This window comes from Geospiza fortis, unplaced genomic scaffold (assembly GCF_000277835.1).
Source record: "Geospiza fortis unplaced genomic scaffold, GeoFor_1.0 scaffold102, whole genome shotgun sequence".
NCBI classification, from domain to species: domain Eukaryota; kingdom Metazoa; phylum Chordata; class Aves; order Passeriformes; family Thraupidae; genus Geospiza; species Geospiza fortis.
In genome coordinates this window covers 218,753-240,556 of record NW_005054373.1, presented here as the reverse complement: position 1 = coordinate 240,556, position 21,804 = coordinate 218,753, and the positions used below count along the sequence as shown (strand labels likewise).

Sequence of the window (21,804 nt, the reverse complement as noted above, 5' to 3'; positions counted from 1 at the left end):
AGGCAAGGAAGGAAATAAGGAATAAAATACTGCCAGTGATATGTGACCCAGCCTTCCAAGACAATTCGTGGCACAACAGGACCGTGGATCATGGCTGGGGTTTCCAAGGACAGGGATGCAATATTTTATAAAACCAGCAATATTTTATAAAATGTTTAACAAACCCTGGGTACCCACAGCCTGATTTAGCACATGTTCCTGGGCCATTGCAGCATTATTCTGCTGGAATCAATAATGCTGCAACTTGGGAAGACTTGAATAATGAAGAGGTGGATCGAGTGCTTTACTGTCAATTTAATTATTCATACAAACGAGGCATTTGGCAAGAGAGGGGATTTCTATTGCTTCATAAAGGCAAATTATGAGGGAATAAACAGGAACATGAAGCAAACACTGCTGGACTGGATAAAATGTTGGCATCAATCCTTAAAGTTTACCTTGCAATATGTAATGTCATAATTAAATGGAGAAAAGGAGGCCAAGCTATTCTTTATGGCCAGTGAGTAGCAGAGGGATCTGAAAAGAGGCTGAATTTCCATGTAACAAGGCTATCTAAATCCAATTAATTCCTGAAGTTCCAACCACCACTGAACACAATGGAAGCATTTAAATGAATTTTTGGGTGTTCAAATGCTCTTTTCAATCACATGTAATTTGTTGTTGTTTTTTTTCCAAAAAAACGAAAAATTGTTTTATTTATCATCAGCATTCACATGGCACAGACATAAAGAACCTGAGAAGGGCCAGGGCTATACCTTGGCTGAGGCTTAAAGGAGAATCACAGACAACAGGCTGGGCACTCAATCAGTGAAAGAAACAGCATCAAATAATTTTGTGTTGAAATTGCACCCACTGAAGATGCAGCACTGAAGATGCTGATTTCTAAGCCAGTGAAGGAGGAGGCTTTGAAAATTAATTTCTTTTCCTCATTTTTTCCCCTCCTCTTTTCCAGTGAATTCATATTTCCTTAAATAATGATTTTGATTTACACTTTTGTTTTCCCCCTGACTTTAAAAGCCTGAAATGCATCTTGTGTTAGAGATGCCAGGCAAAGCAATTATCTTGGTATTATATTTAAGCATCACAAAAAGCCTGCTTGGGGAGGGAGGAGGATTGACAACAGTGCTTTTATTAAATTACAAGCTGCTCCCTGCAGAATGGTTGGGAGGCTGGAAGCACTGAGCATTTCTGAGTGAGATTGCCCATTATATACCGACATCATTGGTCTGGAGATTCTATACATGCACATATGGATATAAACAGATAATTCAGATTTTTTTTTGGCTCTTCTGACGGAGAAATATTGTCAGGTAAACATTGCAAAAGGGGCAACACCAAGCTCAGAGAGCCCAGGCCACCCTCAGGTGTCTCAGCACAAACACAAGGTCACGCCAGCAGCCCCCTGTACATCATCCACCAAGAATTTTGGGGAAAAAAGAACAGGAAAAGCATCCAGGTTGTGCTGAAACATCTCCCTGGTGCCCAGAAATAGGTGGTTTGCTGACTTTCTGTGCCAGACATTGGATCTGCCTGGGGAACTTTCATTGCATAAATTTCTCAGCTCTTTCCTAAATACTTTACACTTTTGGCCACTGCAGCAGCATGTGCCCATAAATTCTCCGGTTTTATGATGTGCTCTGTGGTAAAAAGAAATCTCTGTTTTCTGCCTGTATCTGCTCTTCATACAGGATGCTGGCACAGCTGCAGAGAGCAAAACAGGAGAGGTGAAATCACAGGTGAGCCAGCGACAGCGAACACCACCAGCTTTCCACCTCTTATCAATCCCTGAATAAAGGTGCTGTGAGGGCTTTAATTACTGGAACCTGCAGGGGAAATGTGCTGCCTTCAGAGGACAGCTCTGCCAGGCTCTCCTGTCCCAGGGACAGGGTTTGCACTGTGCCATCACAGCCACGAGGGCTCCAGCCTGCTGGGCAAGCTCCTTCTGCTCCTTCCTCAGCAGCACGCTGTCCTTGCTCTGCAGCAGGGGAGAGAGGAAGGGCTGCCAGTTCTTGGCTTCTTTTTTCTACCTCTGCCTTGGATTGAAGCTCTCCAGATGATATTTTCCATTCAGACTCAGGTGTTTATTATTTCTTATCTACATCACAAGTCCTTGGTTCTACTAACCAGCTACAAAATGGCCAACTATCTCTTGTTACACAGACTTTTAAGGCTGAACTGTCCAATTAAGAAATGGCACCTGAATTATTTTCACTTTTAACCCAATAACTGATCAGTTAAAGTTGCAATGTGGACTTTTCTGCCCAATTACACAAAACCACCCAAACCCATGGAGAAGAATGTGAGGAACAACCAGCCACCACCCTAAGACCCTAAAATCCCAAAACCTCCATCTTTTCCCATATATATTACTATATTCTAAAACCCCAAACTCTAAGTTTTCCGCCCTGTGATATCAAAAACTTCTAATCAAACTCCACACCCATAATCCCAGTGCTACCAATCAATTTTGGAAGCTTTCTCCATGGCCTCGGGTCAAATATTTTCAGTATTTTCCTGTGGGTCTGTGCCCTTCAGCACAGAAAGTTTAAAATTCTCAGCATCCAGGAGTCCTACCAAGGACTAAATCAAATCACAGGAGAAGGGCAAAGCTACCCAAGGAGGGAAACAAGGAGGAGAGAGGAATGTCAGCCATGCCAGTAAATCAGTGAAGCATATGGAAACTGCATTTAAGGCATAAAGGGTGTGTAAGGAGCTGATATAACCAGATGGCTAAAGAGCAAGGAGGGAGCAATTCCAGAAATTGTGAGGGAAACAGCGAACAGAGAAAGAAATTAAGGATTACCAACTTCATACTGAAAAGGGCATGGAGAATTTAAAAGGAAAACTACAGCAGTAGTGATGAAAAATTTTTTACAAAGTGAAAAAACACATCAGCAGATGTGAGAACTGAGCCAGGAATTTGCCTTTGTCACCTGCAGAGAGATATCAGTGCTAAGGAGATCTCCCACAGATGGGGCAGAAGGGTCCAGGGGGGCACAAACAGAGCCTGGCCAGGACAGAAGGACAGCTCTGGGGTGAGGTGAATGTTTCAGTCCTTCAGAAATGGGTTCCTCAGACACCAAATCAGGTATTTTTATTTTGTGTGCATTTATTAATAAATTTCAATAGAAATATTTCTATCCATTCTCTGTCTCTGACGGATATTTGTATGATTCTAGCCAGCAACAAGGTCCTGATCTAGCTACAGACACAGCTGCAGGTCCCAATAAAACAAGTATTGGAGTACCCAGTCTTAGAAAAGAAAACTTAAAAATAAAGTACATGTATTTCTTGATAAATAAATTTAGCACTGAAATCACTCAATTGCACACAGAATTTTCTCATTGCTTTGGATTTATTCCCCTTGTCAGCTGGCTTCAGAAAAATAACCTTTAACAACACCACGCAAGGGCTTCACAAGGTAGGAAGGAAATGCTAATTGGTTTTATCCTTTTGTGAACCAATCCATCCAAAGTTAATTAGAATGGGTTTACTTTTTCTTCACAGAAATAATCCATAGGAAAGACTGATGGGCAGAGCAAGCTGAGCCCTGCACAAAGGTGCAGGATTGAAGTGATTCTGAGCTGTGCTCCCAGAACTCTGTAGCCTTCAGGCATCTATCTGGTCTTTCTCTGTGGATGGCATAATTAGGCTTGGAGTGAAAACCCCAGTGGTGAGGCCTGATAGGAAGTTAATCTTGTGGGCACCTCATGGGCCCGGAGAGATGTGCCCCAAAAGCCCAATTAGCGAAGGCTTCGTGTCCTAGGCTGTGCCACAGCCTTGCTCAGAGCTGATAAAAGCTGAGGAGCAGCAGCTTAGGGCTCCAGCTGCCCCTCACTCCTCACAGGGGTGAGGAGCACCTGCACTTTGTCCCCATCTCACTTCTCCTGGCGACCTTCACGCTCCCAGTGTGGCATTTAAAGCCCACAGATTCACACATCTCTCTGGAGACAGGATTCACCTCAGAGCCTGCTGAATACAGCCACGAGCCAAGGCTTTTTGGGGAGCCCCACAGGGGGGACCTGTCCACAGAACCCAAGCCCAGGTTTCCTGGACCCTCTGACTGAGGCCAAACAAAGAGAATTTGTGTGAAATCCGTGCCCAGTTGCAGAATCCAAAAGCATTACAGCAAGCCCAGCTCCCTAAAGCTATGCATGAGCAAAGCATGATAAGGTTTGATTAATGATAAGGTTTGATTTCCCATCATCTGTAAAGTGGAAAGGAAAAAGTTCTTGGCTGTTGGAAAAGCACTGCAGATCTGGAAAAGAGTCCTTTCTTTTATGGAAGGAAAGCATTTCCCTCATAGCCAAAGGAATGCTGAGGCACAGCATCCATGGACCCTACAAATTCCCCTTTCCATCCAGGAATATTAAAGAGCAAATCCCAGTTCTGAGAGGGATGCAGGTCATGGCAAGTGCTGCTGAGAAATTGAAGTGAATTCTCCAGCCCAAGCGACTGTAGCATGACTATGATGGAAGGAGTTAATAGACACTGAAATTGTTTTATTAAGTAGATTTGCCAGAATTTACTGATTATCAAACCTCATTAGCCGGGGACTTGTACTCCACGTTCTCCCCCAGTTGCTGCCTGCTGCCTGCTGGATACACGGAGGGATGCTGGAGAGATTATTCCTAAGCCCTTCCCCCTTCCCTCTCCCCTCCTCTTCCAGGACCACATCGACAGTCCCGGGGGAAGAGAGGAGGGACAGCGAGAGGGCAGCGAAGAGAGGAGGGACAGGGAGAGGGCAGGATCCACCAGCATCCTCCACCAGCAAAGCCCAGGAGAGCAGCTGCGGCTCAGGACACCTTTGGGAGGATCCCTTAGCACAACATATGTTACATCCACACGCACGGCTGCTTTCCCCTTCCAGGAAAGAGGAGGAGGAGGAAGAGGGAAGAGCTCCAGCCTGCGGGGCACCCCCGCTCCCGCCTGCTGCCCCTGCTCCGCCGGTAAGTCACTTCGGGAAACTTTCCTTGCAGTTTGCACTTGGCTGTCTTGGGGTAAAAAAGGGTTTTTTAATCTCTAGGGACTACTGGGAAAAGCAGGGGTTTGTCCCTGAAAGGAGGAGGGGAGTGTTAAATTCTCCTGAGCTGAGAAAACACTTTCTGCCTGCTTATAACAAAGTTTTCTCCGCGGTGGGCAAAGATTCCCCTCTAACTCCTCAGTAATTTGGCACGAGGTCGGGTCGATCAGAACAGTCATCATTTAGACAGAATTTAAGGCATTTTTAATCCTTGCAACCCCCCCGAGAGGCAGAACGGGCGTGCAGCGAGAGCAGAGGAATCGCAATCTGAGCAGTCCCGTTAAAGCAATTAGAACTTCGCATCCAGCTGATGGCAGGTAATTGCCCGCTCTGTCGCTAATAACTATTAAGCAGCTTAGTTGAGTTAGCGCGTGGTTACGGGTTTATAGAAATAAGAAAGCAAAGCGACAGCAACCGGAAAATAAGGATAAAATAAGGATGTAACGCTGCCCAGACCTGCTCGGAGAGGAGCCCGAGGTGCTCCCGTTCGGATTTGCAGGCTCCCGAGCCTCGGTGATAATTATGAATGAGGCTGGAGCTGTGCTCCGTGCCTGTGTTGCCAGACAACCAATGAGGCAGCAAAGCAAAGCTCATTCACGGGCTGCAGGCTTCAGGAAGAGGCACAGAGGTGACTTTTACTTACCAAACAAGCACTCATTGATTTCCTGATAGAGGAAAGTGGCTGGAGACGCCTTTTCTCTGGCAGTAACCTCTGCTATGTTTTCTCCTCCTCCCTGTATCCTCTGGCTGACAGATCCCCCTGCTCTGATGCCGCTCTGGATGTCCCGGTGAGAACTCTTAGAGATGCCTATTCTCTCCAGAGGCAGTGACCAAGACTATAGCAACATTAGCTACAACTCCTGCAATTCCTTGAGCCACTTGTTTCCCATCTGTGTGGAAACCCCTTCTGTCAAGGGGGTCCATTACCAGAGAGCCAGGAGGATTTACCACCCTGACCAAGTGTCTGCAGTCGATCTGAAGACAGAGATCATGATCAACGTTGGGGGCATCAAGTACCTGCTGCCTTGGAGTACTTTGGACGAGTTTCCCCTGACCAGACTGAGCAAACTGAAGCTTTGCAGCAGCTATGAAGAAATCATCCAGCTGTGTGACGATTACGATGAGGACACCCACGAGTTCTTCTTTGACAGGAACCCCAACGCTTTCGGGATGATTGTCAGCTTCCTCGCAGCAGGGAAGCTGATGCTCTTGAGAGACATGTGTGCCTTGTCTTTCCAGGAGGAGCTGAGGTACTGGGGCATTGAGGAATCCAACCTGGAGAACTGCTGCTTTCGGAAGCTCTTCCAGAAGCTGCAGGAGCTGGCCGAGATCCGCAAAGAAGAGGAGCTCCGGAGGAGCAAGGAAGCTTCGTGTGTCTTGGATGAGAAAACCAGATTTGGGCAGTTCATGAACAGACTCAGAGATATGGTGGAAAATCCCCAGTCAGGACTGCCAGGCAAAGTCTTTGCTTGTCTCTCCATCCTCTTTGTGGCCACCACAGCTGTCAGCCTTTGTGTGAGCACAATGCCAGACTTGAGAGCTGAAGAAGACAGGGTAAGTCAGTCCTTCTTAACTGGTCTAACCACAGAACTGGGACAGAAAACACAGCTATGGCTCAAATTAATTCCATCATTTTCAAGTGATACCATGTTAAGAATAATGGGAACAAATATCATACTGATTTTTAGCTAGAATACAAGAAAGCTTTTGGACAGAGCAGATATTTCAGCTCTCCAGTATACGGTGTTTTTTCCTTCTTGAGAAGCAGCTGCCAGGGTAAGATTAACTTGTTAGCACTGACTCTCAAACTGACATCGTGGAGTTTTCAAGATGCTTCACTCTCTATTTACAGGCAATCTCTCCTTTGGACACATCAGCTACAGAAATATTTTCCTCTGACATCTTTACTTTTAAAACAGCTGGGTATCTTCCCTTGTGATAAAACTGTCAGATGCTTAAAGAGGGAGAAATATTCATTAATTTTTATATGTTACATTTCCGTAGATGCATAAAGATTGAAGGATGAGAGGCAGATGAAGTATTTTTGCACATACTGATACAGAAAAGCTGTGCATCCAAAAAAACCATAATTCCATGCTAAGAGAATTCTGTGTTTGCCCCACATATATGTACATATTGTAGGAGTAATACCAAGCACTATCTGAACTGCTAACTGCACTTAAACCCTTCTCAAAAAACTCATCCACATTAATCCAGGGCAAATAAATCAAGCCTGCATCACACATGAAGGATCTTCTCTGTAACATTACTGTAAATATTTCAGTATTGAAAAGATTTATTTTTGTAATAATAGACCAGAGGAAAAGTAAGAATCCAAAGTTATTTCAGATGTGATAACGTCCAAATTCATCAAATAACCTTGACTAATGTCTGTAATGAATCCTGCACTTCATTTGCAGATTGCCCTTCCAAAAGTGCTGAGGAAATCTGTGTCAAATGAACCCCCTGCCCCAACCCCTGCTGTAAGACAAGACACTCCTCAGAGTGTCACATATTGATGAATAGAGTCATTTTTACATGTACAGCACAGCCTGGCGTGCACAAGACAAAAATCTGTATCTATTTTACTGGTCAAAGCAGCCTTGTCATGGTAAAAATACATCCTGATATTTGATATCTTTGGATAAAACTGAGCACAGCACAGGAGGCTGAAATTTAAGATAATTCCCTGCTCCTTTTAACCCCTTGAATATTAACTTCCATTTGCTAAGGAAGGCTCCAGCCTGTCAGGAATAAGCCTGGTGCTCTTGCAGCCTTCCCCAGCTATTCTATTACTTTTTGGCTGAAAGAAGGAAAAACTGTTTTCACAGCAAAAGCTGTTAACACTGTTCCAATGCTTCTTCCAAGCAAGTACCTTAAATATAGAACATCCTTCTTCCAGCTCAATGTACAAACATTACAAACTCTGCTCCAGCAAGTGCTTCCTACTAACTTTGTTAATGGAAGTGGCTTTTTATCTCCATTTCCCAACCACTGCAGGAAAAGCTTTGATAAATAAATCCCATGTAAAAGACCCAGCACATGAGCAGAGCTCTGCTGGATGTAAGGGGTTGTGTGTTTTAAAAAAAATAAATGACTAAGTTAGAAAGAAAAGCATGCTGAGGGTTATAAGTGTGTCTGGGAGCTGCAGTGAAGCTGCTGTTCCTGGATTTCCTATAAAACAAGGATGACATTACTACTTAGAGATTTGCATATGTATCAGCACTTTAAAAACAAGCAAACTGCATTGAAACCAGCCCAAAAGATGGATTGTTGGAAGTGCAGGGGAGAGGATGAAGGATGAACTTGAGGAAAGGACCACATTTGTCCAAATGTTTGGAAACATTCCATAATTTACACTTACAGCACCAGCCCAAAGCACTTTGTCACTGTGCCCCAGAATACAGAGTATTAAAAGTCACTTTCTATGAATTATGTGATGTTCTACCACAGGAAAAATAGGGGAATATATGAGACAAAATACTCATGCCTTGTGGAAAAGCAGAAATCTGAACTACTAACAAGCAGTTTTGGCATCCCTAAATTTCCATCCCTAAATTCTTAGCCTGCAACAACTAAAATTTCCTTACTGGCATCTCAAAAGAGCATTTTAACTAGAGCTGGACAAATAGCTCCATGAAGTTAATTGACTAAAATTAGGACTTCTTGGCTGCAGCTGAGTCATGCTTAGCAAAATCAACTCTCTGTTGATTTGTAACTCAGAACTGACCTCAGAGACTGATTCCAAGATGGGGCCACATTTACCAACAACCTGAAACAAGCATGCAGGACCTGAAGTTTTTGCTTTTAGGGCTGAACACAAAGATGATTCAATATCTGTTTGCTCAGTGACAGAAAACAGTCAAATTCCTTCACAAAGTTTCTGAACAACCTGAAATTCCACACCTGAATTCAAAGATTACTGTGAGGTTTAGTCAGTTCTGATTTAAAGCTTGGCAAAAGCTCTGAGCTAAATGTCCTTAAAATTACTGCAAGGATCCATTTTCCAATGTCACTAACACTGGAAATTGAGTTTATTCATATTACCCGTTCTGAAAAACAGACAAAAAAGGCTTTACCTCTGCTGCATATGTACCACTCTAGGGTCCTGCTCCTCCTCACCACAGCCACATTAAGAGAGTGAAAAGTGGCTGGACTCCAGCTCAAGATGGATCAGAGTTAAAAAAAAAAAAAAAAGAAAAAGAAAAAAAAGGAAAAAATAATGCAAGGTGACTTCCACTTGACTCACTTGGCTCAGAGGCTGCTGATCCCACCCTGCAGGCACAGCAGATCCCTGGTCCTGCGAGCAGCTGCTGAGCCAGGTCTGCTCAGAAGGGAGGAAAGAGCAGGCAGAAGAGCAGCCAGGAGTCCTCAGCGTGCTGGGGAAAGTGAAAACTCGGCTCTGTCTCCGGGAGAGGGATGGCAGGGAGCCAGGAGAGAGCATCTGCATCAGGGAAACCCAGTCACCCTGGCAACCGGAGGGGAGGGAAGGAGCCAGCGCCAGGGGCAGCAGAGGGGATGGCAGGGGGAGCCTGGGGTCGGGGATGCAGCTGACAGAGAAATAAAGGAGGAGTTGCTATCACTGACACACTCCAGAATGTGCCAAATGCCATTTAGGAACCTCCTCGTGAAAAAAAACCCACCCAGATTTGGGCAAACATTTTTATTTTATATGGACATGATGGGAATGCCAACCCAGAGGGAACAGTCCCAGGTGAAGGGTGAGCAAAAAGTTCAGCAAAAATGTGGAGTAGCAAAGGAACAGCTCTGGTGAGCTCAAGTTTGAGTCTGACCATGAAATAAACATACAAAAGGTTTTATTATTGGTGAGGCTAAGGAGAGAAGAGTCATCAGTAACAAGTTAGGAATGAAACGACAGAATTACCACATTTTCCAGTGGAAATATATCCTTGTCCATGATATTTGCATCAGTTCTTTGTGGAGCTCAAACTCTCTTTGGTAAAAAACAGATTTAATATCATCAACGTGCAGTAATTAAGGCATGTAGAGATAGGGAAAAAAGGCATATTTAGAGGTGAGAAAATCAGTTATTGATCTGAACAGGCAGCCTGAGAGAACTGCAAACCTGAACTGGAGACCATGCATACAGGATAGGAAAGCTGAAGTGACAAAATTCACCAGAGTTACCCTCAAATGAAGAAACTCAGATCATCCCACTAGAGACAGGACAGAAGTCCCATCAAAGCCCCCAAAAGTCCCAGTCCCACATACGAGTTACAATCTAAGAAGGGTCACTGAAACAGCACATCCAACCCAAAGGGAAAAAACCCATCATTACACCAGAAAACTCTGGGGTAAAACCACTGCAGAAGGGCCTGGAGAGGGAGAACACTTTGAAGTACTCTTGGGACTTTCCTTGGGATGAGATATTCCATTTAATGAGTCCCTAAAATTGGCATCCTCTGGAGAAATGACTCAGCAGAGAGGCTACAGCAAGGTCTGTCCTTCAGGAAGGCAGCAAATTAAGGTCAGGGGGGAGAAAACCCCCAAATATTTCCATTCCCTGACCCTGTTACTACAAATTATTGTGTTTGCTCTTAGCTGACCTTGAGAAGCTTGGAATTGCTTTAGGTATTTTATAGGACCCAATGAAACAAAATCATCACAAGCTGCAGCCACTGTTGTTGCATGTGAAGGTTTTATCCTGAAACACAGACTACTCATGTTTTTTAAAGCTTCTTTTCCTGGGATCATTTGATTATGTGAAAATCAAGTTCCTTTTAAGAGAGTAAGTTTCTAGTCTCTGGTTGCACTTAGAATCCAGAAAACAGAACAGATGAGGAGAACCCAGTACTTAACAAATAGAACAACTTTTAAATTATTTTTTTATATTCTACACCATTATTCTGGACACCCTGATTAGTTTTTTAATGCTTGATGTTGCTGAAGTTTTCTGTATGATACTAAAGAATATTTGGCTTGCACACTGGGGGAAGCTGCCAAGAAACAGGTTTTCTTTAAAATGGAATAATTTTACTTTACAGGGGGAAAACCCAATTTATTCACCTTACTGTGAAGAGAAAGAAAATGCAATTCTCATTGAAAGTGTAATTCTATAAAGGCATATGTGCACATGCCTATCTATAAATATACTGCTATATACGTATGACTTGAAATTACTTGGAACAAAATAAAGCTGGATGTGCTTTGGCTTTATTGCATCTGCTCAAGCACTTTATTCTGGGTTCTTATCAGGTCACTTTCTGCAGAAAATCCCTCTCTTAAATTGTCCAAGCATCCAGTGCAATCCCGATTTTTTCTGACCGTTTTGATTAGCAAGGGAAGTAGGAAAATGTGCTTCACTGGAGCACCAAAACCCTCCTGGTCTGGGTGTGCTCAGCACAGTGAAACCCAGCTATTTATGTGCTTCATAGAGTGAATTAGTTAAATTAATAATGGTCGAAGAAAGGTTCAGTAAGAAACCATTAAACAACAGAAATCAGAATATTCAAGCTTGGGACTTTGATATATTTTTATGAATTATTGCTTTATGATATATATTTATGAATTATTGCTTTATGGGATCTGCCTTTTTTTGAGGCCAGAAACACCAGGAGCTTTGAGATGGAAATTTCACCATCACGTTAAGACCCTGATTTCAGAGTCCCACACAATCAGTGACCATTTCCCAGGCACCCACACCCAGAACTGCCCAATTCAGCACGGGGTCTGTTCTGTAGAGCTCTGAATGAGTTCATCCCACTGAAACCCTGCTCTGCACAGCCCAAAGGGCACGGAGGGGGTGCTCACTGCTGCCCATCTGTGCCCCAGCTCCCCCTCCCTGCCGCACAAAATCAGTGTCTGCACAAACTCTGGCCCTCCAGGGAGGGAATGGATCCTGCCTGGCTTTCCAAAGCCAGTGTGCAGTGTTCAGGAAGCACAATCAGACATTATTTGTTTGCCTTATGCTCATCCCCTCCTGGCTGTGTCCCAGCAGTGCTGAGGCTCCGAGCTTTGCACGCCATCCTGGGGGACCCCCAGCTGTTCCAGCTGTTCCAGCTGTTCTGCACTGGGCACTGCACCAACAGCTGTGCAGTGTGCCAGCACTTGGCCCTCACTGGGAGCCAGGATTTCTTTCCCCTCCTGCTGCTTTTAGAGCTGTAATTATTAGAAAAGCCTGTTCACTCCCCTCACCTGGCTCTCCTCAAGGGGTTCAGCACAGGTGAGAGTTTAATAAATGTTTTCTTTGGGAAGATGGGTGCTGCCTTTCCATCTCTGGAAAACTCTGCTTGAAACTAATTTATCCCCCAAGTTCCTTCCCCCACTGTCAGCACCTCTCATTAGCACCAGTATCTCTCCTTAAAAGATTTAACAATCTTTGGGACCCCCTGTGCTCCAGAGTTACAATAAGAAGGAATTTCTTCTCTGAAGAATTTGCAATGCAGTGAGGAAAGAGAGAAACAGTAACAGGCAAAATGCTTCGACCAGCAGCAAAACTGTCATTTGAAGGTTATCCTTCCAAGTTCAGATAAATTCCTTGTCATTTTGACTTTACTGCTCTGCACAGTTACAAAATTGTCTGTTACATTCCTTACTAGAAAAACAAGAAGAAGTTTACTCTTTCACAGCTTTCTGCTAACAGCAACACTTTGGAGTCACCAACTGGTTTCAATCAAAACCAGATTCTTCAGACTGACTCTAACAGTGTCTGCACACTAAAGTTTAAAAGTTAATTTTAACAATTTATTTTAGGTACACTTCTGCCCCAGAGGGGACAATTATTTGTTGGACACAGAGCATTAATTTCTTTCTCTGTTCCTTCTAATGTCCACATTAATACAATACCAATATTGGTTCAGTTTCCTCAAATGCTGTGGTTGTAGTAATTGTTTTCCTAAGTCCAGGCTTCTTTCCCCTCGAGTAGAACAAGTGGGAACTCATTGTGTTCTCAGAATACACAGCACTGCTTTAACAAGCTCATCATTCCCTAAATCAGGTTAGAGTTGTTCTCAGCAGGCTGTAACCTTCTGATTTTATTGCATCAGGCTAAAACCATAAATCCAAGAGCTGATGTGATCCATAACACAGGGTTTTCAAGCTCTCCCTCCCCATCATTTGATTCAGCAGAGCGTGGTTTAATTATTCAAATAACAGCGGCAATGCGGCCGCAGTGATTCAGCACTACCTGCAGCACTGCAGCTGCATCCCGGAGCTCAGGTATGCAGGGAACCCAGGCTGGCACCACATTTCCTAACCAAGCCATCACTTCACAGCCAAAAGGGATTTCTGTCCTGTATGTGTTCATTTCCTGCTGCCAATGGGGTAAGAACAGCTTGGAGCCAGCTGGGGAGCTCAGCTCCCTACACCCAGCTCTTGCTCTGCCTCTGCTCCTTCCCAACCCTTCTCTGGACTTGCAGCCTCCCCTGTATTCCCACTGCCTTGGGTCTGTGGGAAGAACCAAAGCTTGTTTTCACACCATCCCATTAGTTTGGGTTTTTCACAGAGAGGGAATTGCTCAGGGAGAGGCTCTAGAGCAGGATGAACTGCCCAGGTGTGAGAAATGCAAAAGGCTGGAAAACAGCCCCCACCCAGGAAATGGCAGCCTTGGGCTTAGAGAGGGAAGTTCCTGCTGGTTTTGCTTTGAAATCCTGCACCTAGAGGGCTGGCTGATTTTGGCCCAAGGGCCAGGCTGCAGGAAGAGCAGTCCTGCTGGGATAAGTGCTGGACAGCACAGGCTGGCAGAAGGCAGGTCAGGAGCTGCAGGACAGGCTGATGCCATCTGCTGCCTCTCTGGTGGACCCTGGCCTCTGTCCACAGAGCAGTGTGTGCATCACAGGAAGGATCTGAGCAGCAGCTTGACTGTGCCAAACAAAACCTGCCCCTGCCAGGATAAATTTAGCAGATGTGAACCATGACCTTGCCTCAGCCCTGGAGCCAGGCACACTCCTGGGGTGAACGGTGACATTCTGGCAGCCTGTCCCTCCACTGCAGGGGGGTGAGAAGGTGCAGGTCCTGTGCTCTGGGAAACTCCTCTAGGACTCCAATAGGATGGAGCATGTGCTCTCTGAGCTCCTTCCCTGCCTGGTTCTGGCTCCATTAGGTGTGGGTCACTGAGCAGAGGGCAGCCTTTCCTCGGGAGCAATCACTGCAGCAGCTCGGGCTGGGAGCAGGGCTCAGATCCTTTCAGCCCTTGCTCATTTGTTTGATGATGATGATGAGCCAGCTGGTTCCCACAAACATGCCCTGGGAATAACAGCGTTTGCATACAGGGGCTCTGTTATGACTTTAGCTGGGTTCAAGGACTTCTGTCAGCTTGGCTTCATAAACAACACGAGATTCCTTTCTCACCAGTGTGCTGTGTAAGCAACACATACACCTTGTGCTGAGGTACAGATTGATTTCCACTCCAAAGCTCTGGAAATACGACATGATTCTGAAATAATCCAGATACTGATCAAGCTGTGCTTATTAGCAAAGTGTTCCACAAGCATTGGAGGAACTTTTGCTATTTAATTTAGGAATAGATCATTCGACACAATGGATTATTTGCTATTTAACTTGAGAATAGATCATTTGACACAATGGATCATTTGCTATTTAACTTGGGAATAGATCATTCGACACAATGGATTATTTGCTATTTAACTTGAGAATAGATCATTTGACACAATGGATCATTTGCTATTTAACTTGGGAATAGATCATTCGACACAATGGATCATTTGCTATTTAACTTGAGAATAGATCATTCGACACAATGGATCATTTGCTATTTAACTTGGGAATAGATCATTCGACACAATGGATTATTTGCTATTTAACTTGAGAATAGATCATTTGACACAATGGATCATTTGCTATTTAACTTGGGAATAGATCATTTGACACAATGCATCATTTGCTATTTAACCTGAGAATAGATCATTTGACACAAGAAACACTTGGAATCACTGACACCACCCTGAGCAGAGCTCCCTGGCAAGCACAGGAAGGAGATCACAGGAAATCCTGTAGTTTTGCTTGTTTTACCTCCCAGACTCCACCCTGTTTATAGACTGTGGGAAATCCCAAATTACACAGCACAGAAAACAGGCTCAGACTGCTGCCAATAAACTTCCACTTAGAGTCAATCACACCCAGGGCAGAAAGTTGGTACCTATCCAATCTTAATCCTCACACAGTTGCAGCACTGCACTCCCAACATAATGGGAATAACAGGATTTCTTTCCTGATTGTACTTCAGATTAAGAGGGAATAAAGGTATTGGGATAAACCAGTGCAAAAGGTATTGGACTAAATCTCTGGCAGCAGGAAACTCATGGGTGCATCAGGTAATGATTCAGAACAAGTTTTCCAAAGCACATTTTATTTGCCAATTGTCTTAAGAGAGCAAAAAGGTGAGACACAAATGATCAGCACAGAGCAGACCCTGAAGGAACAAGAGTTCCTTAGTGGTGCCTTACAGTTATTCAGTAATAATCAAGTTTTTCCTTGTCTACACAAAAAAAAGGGAGCAGCATCTGGAAACCAGCATGGATAGATGAGAGATATATTCTGCAGGGGAAATTCTGATTCAGTCTCCCAGGGCAGAACTGAAATTATTGATGCATGTAAAGATATTATTTTCACTAGATGAGATTTATACCTGTTGTAAGTTAGGCTAGTGCTGCATAACCCTGGGATCTGATTCTGTTTGTTATCCTTGATGTCATTACACTTTAATTAATGTTTCCTGGCAAACTAAGAGGCTGGGAAATTTATCTCCTTTTATCTTGTGAGTGGCACATTTAGCTGGAATTCACAAGCAGTGAATAAATTGCTTTTTTGCTGCTCCATCCCTGGAAGCATCCAAGGCCAGGTTGGACAAGGCTTGCAGCAACCTGGTTTAAGGGTTTAAGATGGGTTTAAGGTTCCTTCTACCCAAACCATTCTGGGATTCTCTGAGTGGAAAACAGAAACCAGGAGGGTTCCCCTGGGCACTTGTTTCTTCTGGCTGTTGAGGGAACTGGGTTAACTGCACTCAGTACTGCTCTTCTTCTCTTTTATTATGAACTTTTTTTTTTTTTCTGTTTAAAGGGAATTTAACAGAAATATCCTAAAATGAGCAATCTCACTGTAACACCATAAATTCCAGCACATAAGTGAACATGGAAAATAAGCCACTCTCTTATACACCAAAGGGGAATAATCAAAAGGAAGCTTGATTTTTTTTACTATCTCTGGTGGTAGAGGAGTTTGAAACAATTCCTTTGCGTCTTTGAGGTAGTTTATAAATCTAAGAAACCACTCAATATTTCAGGCAGCAGGCTCAGTATATATCTTTTAGCACACAAAATATTGTTTCATTCATTGCTGAGCCAAATGCTCATTTCATACAGAAGATCAATACCAGGCACTCATTTTATTACATTTATATCACAGGTTGTAGAATTTCTGCTGGAGGCAAGTTCCATAAATCCTGATAAATTCTTGCATTGTTGAAAAGTAAATCTGCAGGATGAATAAAGTATAAAGAGTTACATACTCACTGCTGGGCCTGTCATAACTGTTCTCCCATCAAAGTCAGAGACAGGTTGAGTACAGATTGATGTCAGATGGTTTGGTTGAAACAGCCCTGCCAAAATATGCTGTGGTCACTTGTAAATAAAACTTCATCTTCCCCTCTTCCTCACAGTCAGCACCACCCCAGCTTGGAGCTTTTAGAGTTCCCACTCCACCGTGAGCAAAACTACAGCAAGAGGAGAAGGAGCTCAGTGAAAATTTGACTCACAGGTCTGGAAATAAAACCCCAGAATTCTACTCCAGTTAATGGTGAGGTCAAGGGAGGGAGTTTGTTGTGGTTTGTGTTGGCAGGTGCTGAGCACTAGGATATCCAAATGTGTCTGGTTTGTTCAGAAAGAGGAATTGTGCAGAAGTTGTTGTGGCACAGAGATTTCTTTACCAGATATTCAAACGAAAAAAATTCATGGATCAGAGTATTTGGGCCGTACTGAAAGTAACTAATGGGAATGTGGTGGCAAAAAATATTTGAAATCTCCCACTGACACAGGAGCATCAGTATTTTGGTGAGAACAGAGCTTTGAAGTCAGTGTGTTCTGCCTGTTCTTTGGACAACAATTCTGAGAGCAACATAAAACACTGAGCTGTAAAAATCCTCAAAACTACTGGGAGAAACAGAAATTGGCTTTGGTGCTTGATATTTCCTTCCTTACCCCCTCTTATTTCAATATTTGCTGCTTTTGAACAGGGTATTCAAAAGCATGAAGAATGTTTGCAGAGACTGACATTAGAGAGGGATATTTTATATAAATCAAGTCAGGTGCATTCCATAATATATACAAATGTTCCTAATATATAAAACGTTCACATGCAAACTGTTGGGATGAAATCCATCTCCCCATGTGAAGGCAATGAGCATGTTCTCATTATGCTGACAGCATAAATTGCCTTCACTAAGTAAATATAAATTTCTATAGGGAATACTGAAGTTACAGAGGGTGGCAAGAATTAAAAAGCTCCCAAACAGTCTCTACATTGCTACACCTTGAAATTTCATGCTCAGTTCAAAAGACAGCCTACATCTTAATGGTTAAACCTTCCAGGTTTAACAAACCAGCAAGTTTTAACCAGGTTAAACAAAATTTCTTTTCTTCTGTTTTCTAAGGAAGGAATAGGGAAAACCCCACGATGATCTGAGAGCAATGTCACCTGCAAATGTCTAAAGGCAAATAAATAACAGATGTACTGGAAATTCAGCCCAGCTAACAAAAAATTAAATAAATCTTGATGGGAGCAATGAATAATTCAGAGGCCCCATCACTGGGGTGACCAGAGGCAGGTTTGTGCAGAGTCCAGGCTGCACTGTACAAATAATTCAGGGCTCAGAGAGAGTGAGCACTGCACAGCACAACTGCTGATTGCAGGCAATCTCATCAAGCCCCGTCAGCAGCTCTGCAAACATCAGTGTGCTCCAGCCCTGACTGCAAATGGAGCCACAGCCTGACCCTGCAGGCAGAGCCCTGGCAGGGCTGATGAAGCTTCTGTGGTGTTTCATATTAGGGGTAAAATATGGACTCAGCAGCTTACTGTGCAGAAAGGAGAAATCGCCAAATGGTGCTACAGAGCTAAATTGTTCTGAGGGTTGGGCAGGGTAAAACTCACTCCTGAGGGGGAACCTCTGCTGGCCAATTCTAGAACACAAAAAGACTTGTTACTCCCAAGTGCAGCAGAAAGTGTGAGTTATTCAGTATTGTAAAAAGTCTGCTGTGACTCCATTTGCTTCATGTGGGAAAAGCCATTTTTTTTATTCACACAACTCATTTTAGACAGTTTTTACCGACCTTGTGGGCAATTTTAATTTGTTAATAACTTTCATGTCAGTCACTGTATTGGTTAGTAAAAGGTATTTTACTTGTCCATCAAATCTCTCTATTCTTGAATTGTTTACATATTTTTCTTCACTGATTCTCATGGGACAGATCTTATTGTTTATACAAGTGCACTTGTTTTTCACCCTAGAAATAGATTGTTGCGTTAACGAACTCTCATTTTCAAGATGTTTTCACAGGAAAACTTGCAAAGTACTTAGCTGCATATAGAAGAGGTGTCAGGCCAACTATTAATTTAATAGGACAGGCTTGATTTTATGAGGCCTTTGTTTTATAATTTTTCTACCTGTCTGTGACATTCAGGATCTACAGCCTGCATGCCAGGACTTTATACATAGATGGGTTTCATTCCAGTAGGTTGGAAGAAGCAACAGGGTAAAATGAGGCAGGTAGACCTCATGGCCTACCTGACCAATGAGGCCTGACTATGACCAATTAGGCAAATAGGATGTTTGTTCAGCTATTTTGTGTGCTCAGTATTCTCTGTGGAACTGAAGGACAGCTGCCACACTACCTGTGAGCTGGTTTTGTTTATCTCTGCTGCCAGTGACTCAGGCAGATTCATATTGCCTCTCCCTCAGCGTTTTTGGATGCTGGTTCACAAACTGTTCTTTTGTTTATTTCCCTCTCTGTTTTGTGGCAGGGTGAGTGTTCCCAGAAGTGCTATTACATCTTCGTCATCGAGACCATCTGCGTGGCTTGGTTCTCCCTGGAGTTCTGCCTCCGCTTCATCCAGGCCAGGAGCAAGTGTCAGTTCTTCAAAGGACCCCTGAACATCATCGACTTCTTGGCCATTTCCCCTTACTACGCCTCCCTCATCTTCTCCGAGGACGACTCCAGCGAGGAGGAGGACAGGCCGAGCAGCAACACGTACCTGGAGAAGGTGGGCTTGGTGCTACGGGTTTTACGTGCCTTGAGGATCCTGTACGTCATGCGCCTTGCCCGCCACTCGCTGGGCCTGCAGACCCTGGGCCTCACCGTGCGCAAGTGCACGCGGGAGTTCGGGCTGCTGCTGCTCTTCCTGTGCGTGGCCGTCACCCTCTTCTCCCCCCTGGTGTACCTGGCTGAGAACGAGTCAGGTAGGGTGCTGGAATTCACCAGCATCCCCGCCTCCTACTGGTGGGCCATCATCTCCATGACCACCGTGGGCTACGGGGACATGGTGCCGCGGAGCGTGCCGGGCCAGATGGTGGCTCTGAGCAGCATCCTCAGCGGGATCCTCATCATGTCCTTCCCCGCCACCTCGATATTCCACACCTTCTCCCACTCCTACTCCGAGCTGCGCAAGGAGCACGAGCGGCTGCAGGCGCGGCTGAGCCGAGCCAAGAGCGCCAACCGCGCCGGGGAAAGCGACACCTTCAACGAGACAGACAGCCTGATCCTGGAGGGGCAGGCCTCCCCCATCAAATACATCTACACGGGGAACTGAGCCTGGAAATCCCATCAAATACATCAAATACATCTGCACAGGAAACTGAGCCTGGAGATCCCATCAAATACATCTACACAGGGACCTGAGCCTGGTATCCCACATGAAATACATCTACACAGTGACCTGGGCCTGGTGTCCCCCATCAAATACATCTACACGGGGAACTGAGCCTGGAGAACACATCAAATACATATACACAGGTATCTACCTGGGCCAGGCCTCCCCCATCAAATACATCTACGTGGGGACCTGGGCCTGGAGACCTCCTCAAACACATCTACACAGCGACCTGGGCCTGGAGACCACATCAAATGCATCTACACAGGGAATTGAGCCTGGTATCCCACATGAAATACATCTACACAGTGACCTGGGCCTGGTGTCCCCCATCAAACACATCTACACAGGGAACTGAGCCTGAAACCACATCAAATACATCTGCACAGGGACCTGGGCCTAGAGACCACATCAAACACCTCTTCACGGGCAACTGAGCCTGGTATCCCACATCAAACACATCTGCACAGTGACCTGGGCCTGGGACCCCATCAAACACATCTACACAGGGAACTGAGCCTGAAACCACATCAAATACATCTGCACAGTGACCTGGGCCTGGTGTCCCCCATCAAACACATCTACACAGGGACCTTGGCCAGGCCTTCCCCATCAAATACATCTACATGGGGACCGGGGCCTGGGACCCCATCAAACACATCTACATGGGGACCTGGGCCTGGGACCCCATCAAACACATCTACACGGGGACCTGGGCCTGGAGACCCCCATCAAACACATCTACACAGTGACCTGGGCCTGGAGACCCCCATCAAACACATCTACACAGTGACCTGGGCCTGGAGACCCCATCAAACACATCTACACAGGGACCTTGGCCAGGCCTTCCCCATCAAATACATCTACATGGGGACCTGGGCCAGGTATCCCCCATCAAACACATCTGCATGGGAAACTGAGCCTGGCATCCCTAACAAACACATCTACACAGGGATCTGAGCCTGGCCTGGGCCATTCCCAAAACCACAGACAGAAACGTGCACGTGTGCATCAGCAAAATACACAAAGCAAAGCAACAGAACGGGTTACAGTGCTATCCTCTCTCCTGGCATAGGTATAGGCAGCAGCCAACCCAACAGTGCCAGCTCCAAAAAATCCCTGTAGAGCTGGAGGTTGGGAGAATGTAAAAAAGTCAGAGTTTGTTCAGTGATAAATGCTCACTCTTCTCTATGACTACTAAGAATAAACTTTGTCTCTACAGCTCATGCATCTTGCTGAATACCTAACTCTGAATGAGTAACAAGCAAACCAGCTTCTGTTGGCACAAACACACTTGTTATTTGATTTGCCTTTGAGTTTCCAGTGCTCTTGCAATGAATTTCCTGAGCCAGGCGTCAGGACACATTCTTTCAGGGCTACACACCAGTGTGGTTTTCCACAACTCATCACCAGGCATACAGACACAAATCCAAATTCTGTATTTAAAGCCAGTAACAAGCTTAAAATAAAAATAAAACTGCTGTATGTGACAGCTTTCAAAGTTTGCCTGTAGCCAGATGATCAATCCGTACCTAACAAATTGCAGTGCTTTGTATAAAACACATCATGTTTGCAAGAGCATTTGCTAGAAATGCAGTTGTGGTCTGCAGACTGTAAACATATCATACTAGACAGCAAAAGTCTTCAAACTTATTTTTCATATAATTATTTAAAATAAAAATGAGAAATAAAAAAAAAAAAGCCCAAGCTTACTGACCATATCAAAAAAGCCTTGGTGTTCTATTTTGTGTTGAATGGTGATGGTTTCTCTGGAAATAAGATAAAAAATAGGCTACTTGAAAATGTGAAAATTGGCTTCTGAAAATGTGAAAAATTCTTCTTCTAAGAAGAATCCAAAGGTATAAATAGTAAAGAATGAGGGGAATGATTGCCAGAGAGGCAGTGGGAGTGATTTTCTAATGGAAATGGAAGATGCCCCTTTT

The 21,804-nt window shown here is 44.4% G+C and overlaps 1 protein-coding gene across 1 annotated transcript; it reads left to right on the top strand.

Annotated features, from left to right (window-relative positions):
* Positions 1–5,785: 5,785 nt before the first annotated feature.
* On the top strand, positions 5,786–20,323 carry KCNG4 (potassium voltage-gated channel modifier subfamily G member 4). Its single transcript, XM_005424759.2, has 2 exons — positions 5,786–6,577; positions 19,016–20,323. Exons 1-2 carry the CDS (start codon positions 5,828–5,830, stop codon positions 19,799–19,801), a joined length of 1,536 nt encoding a protein of 511 aa, XP_005424816.1. The 5' UTR covers positions 5,786–5,827; the 3' UTR covers positions 19,802–20,323.
* The last annotated feature ends 1,481 nt before the right edge of the window (positions 20,324–21,804 follow it).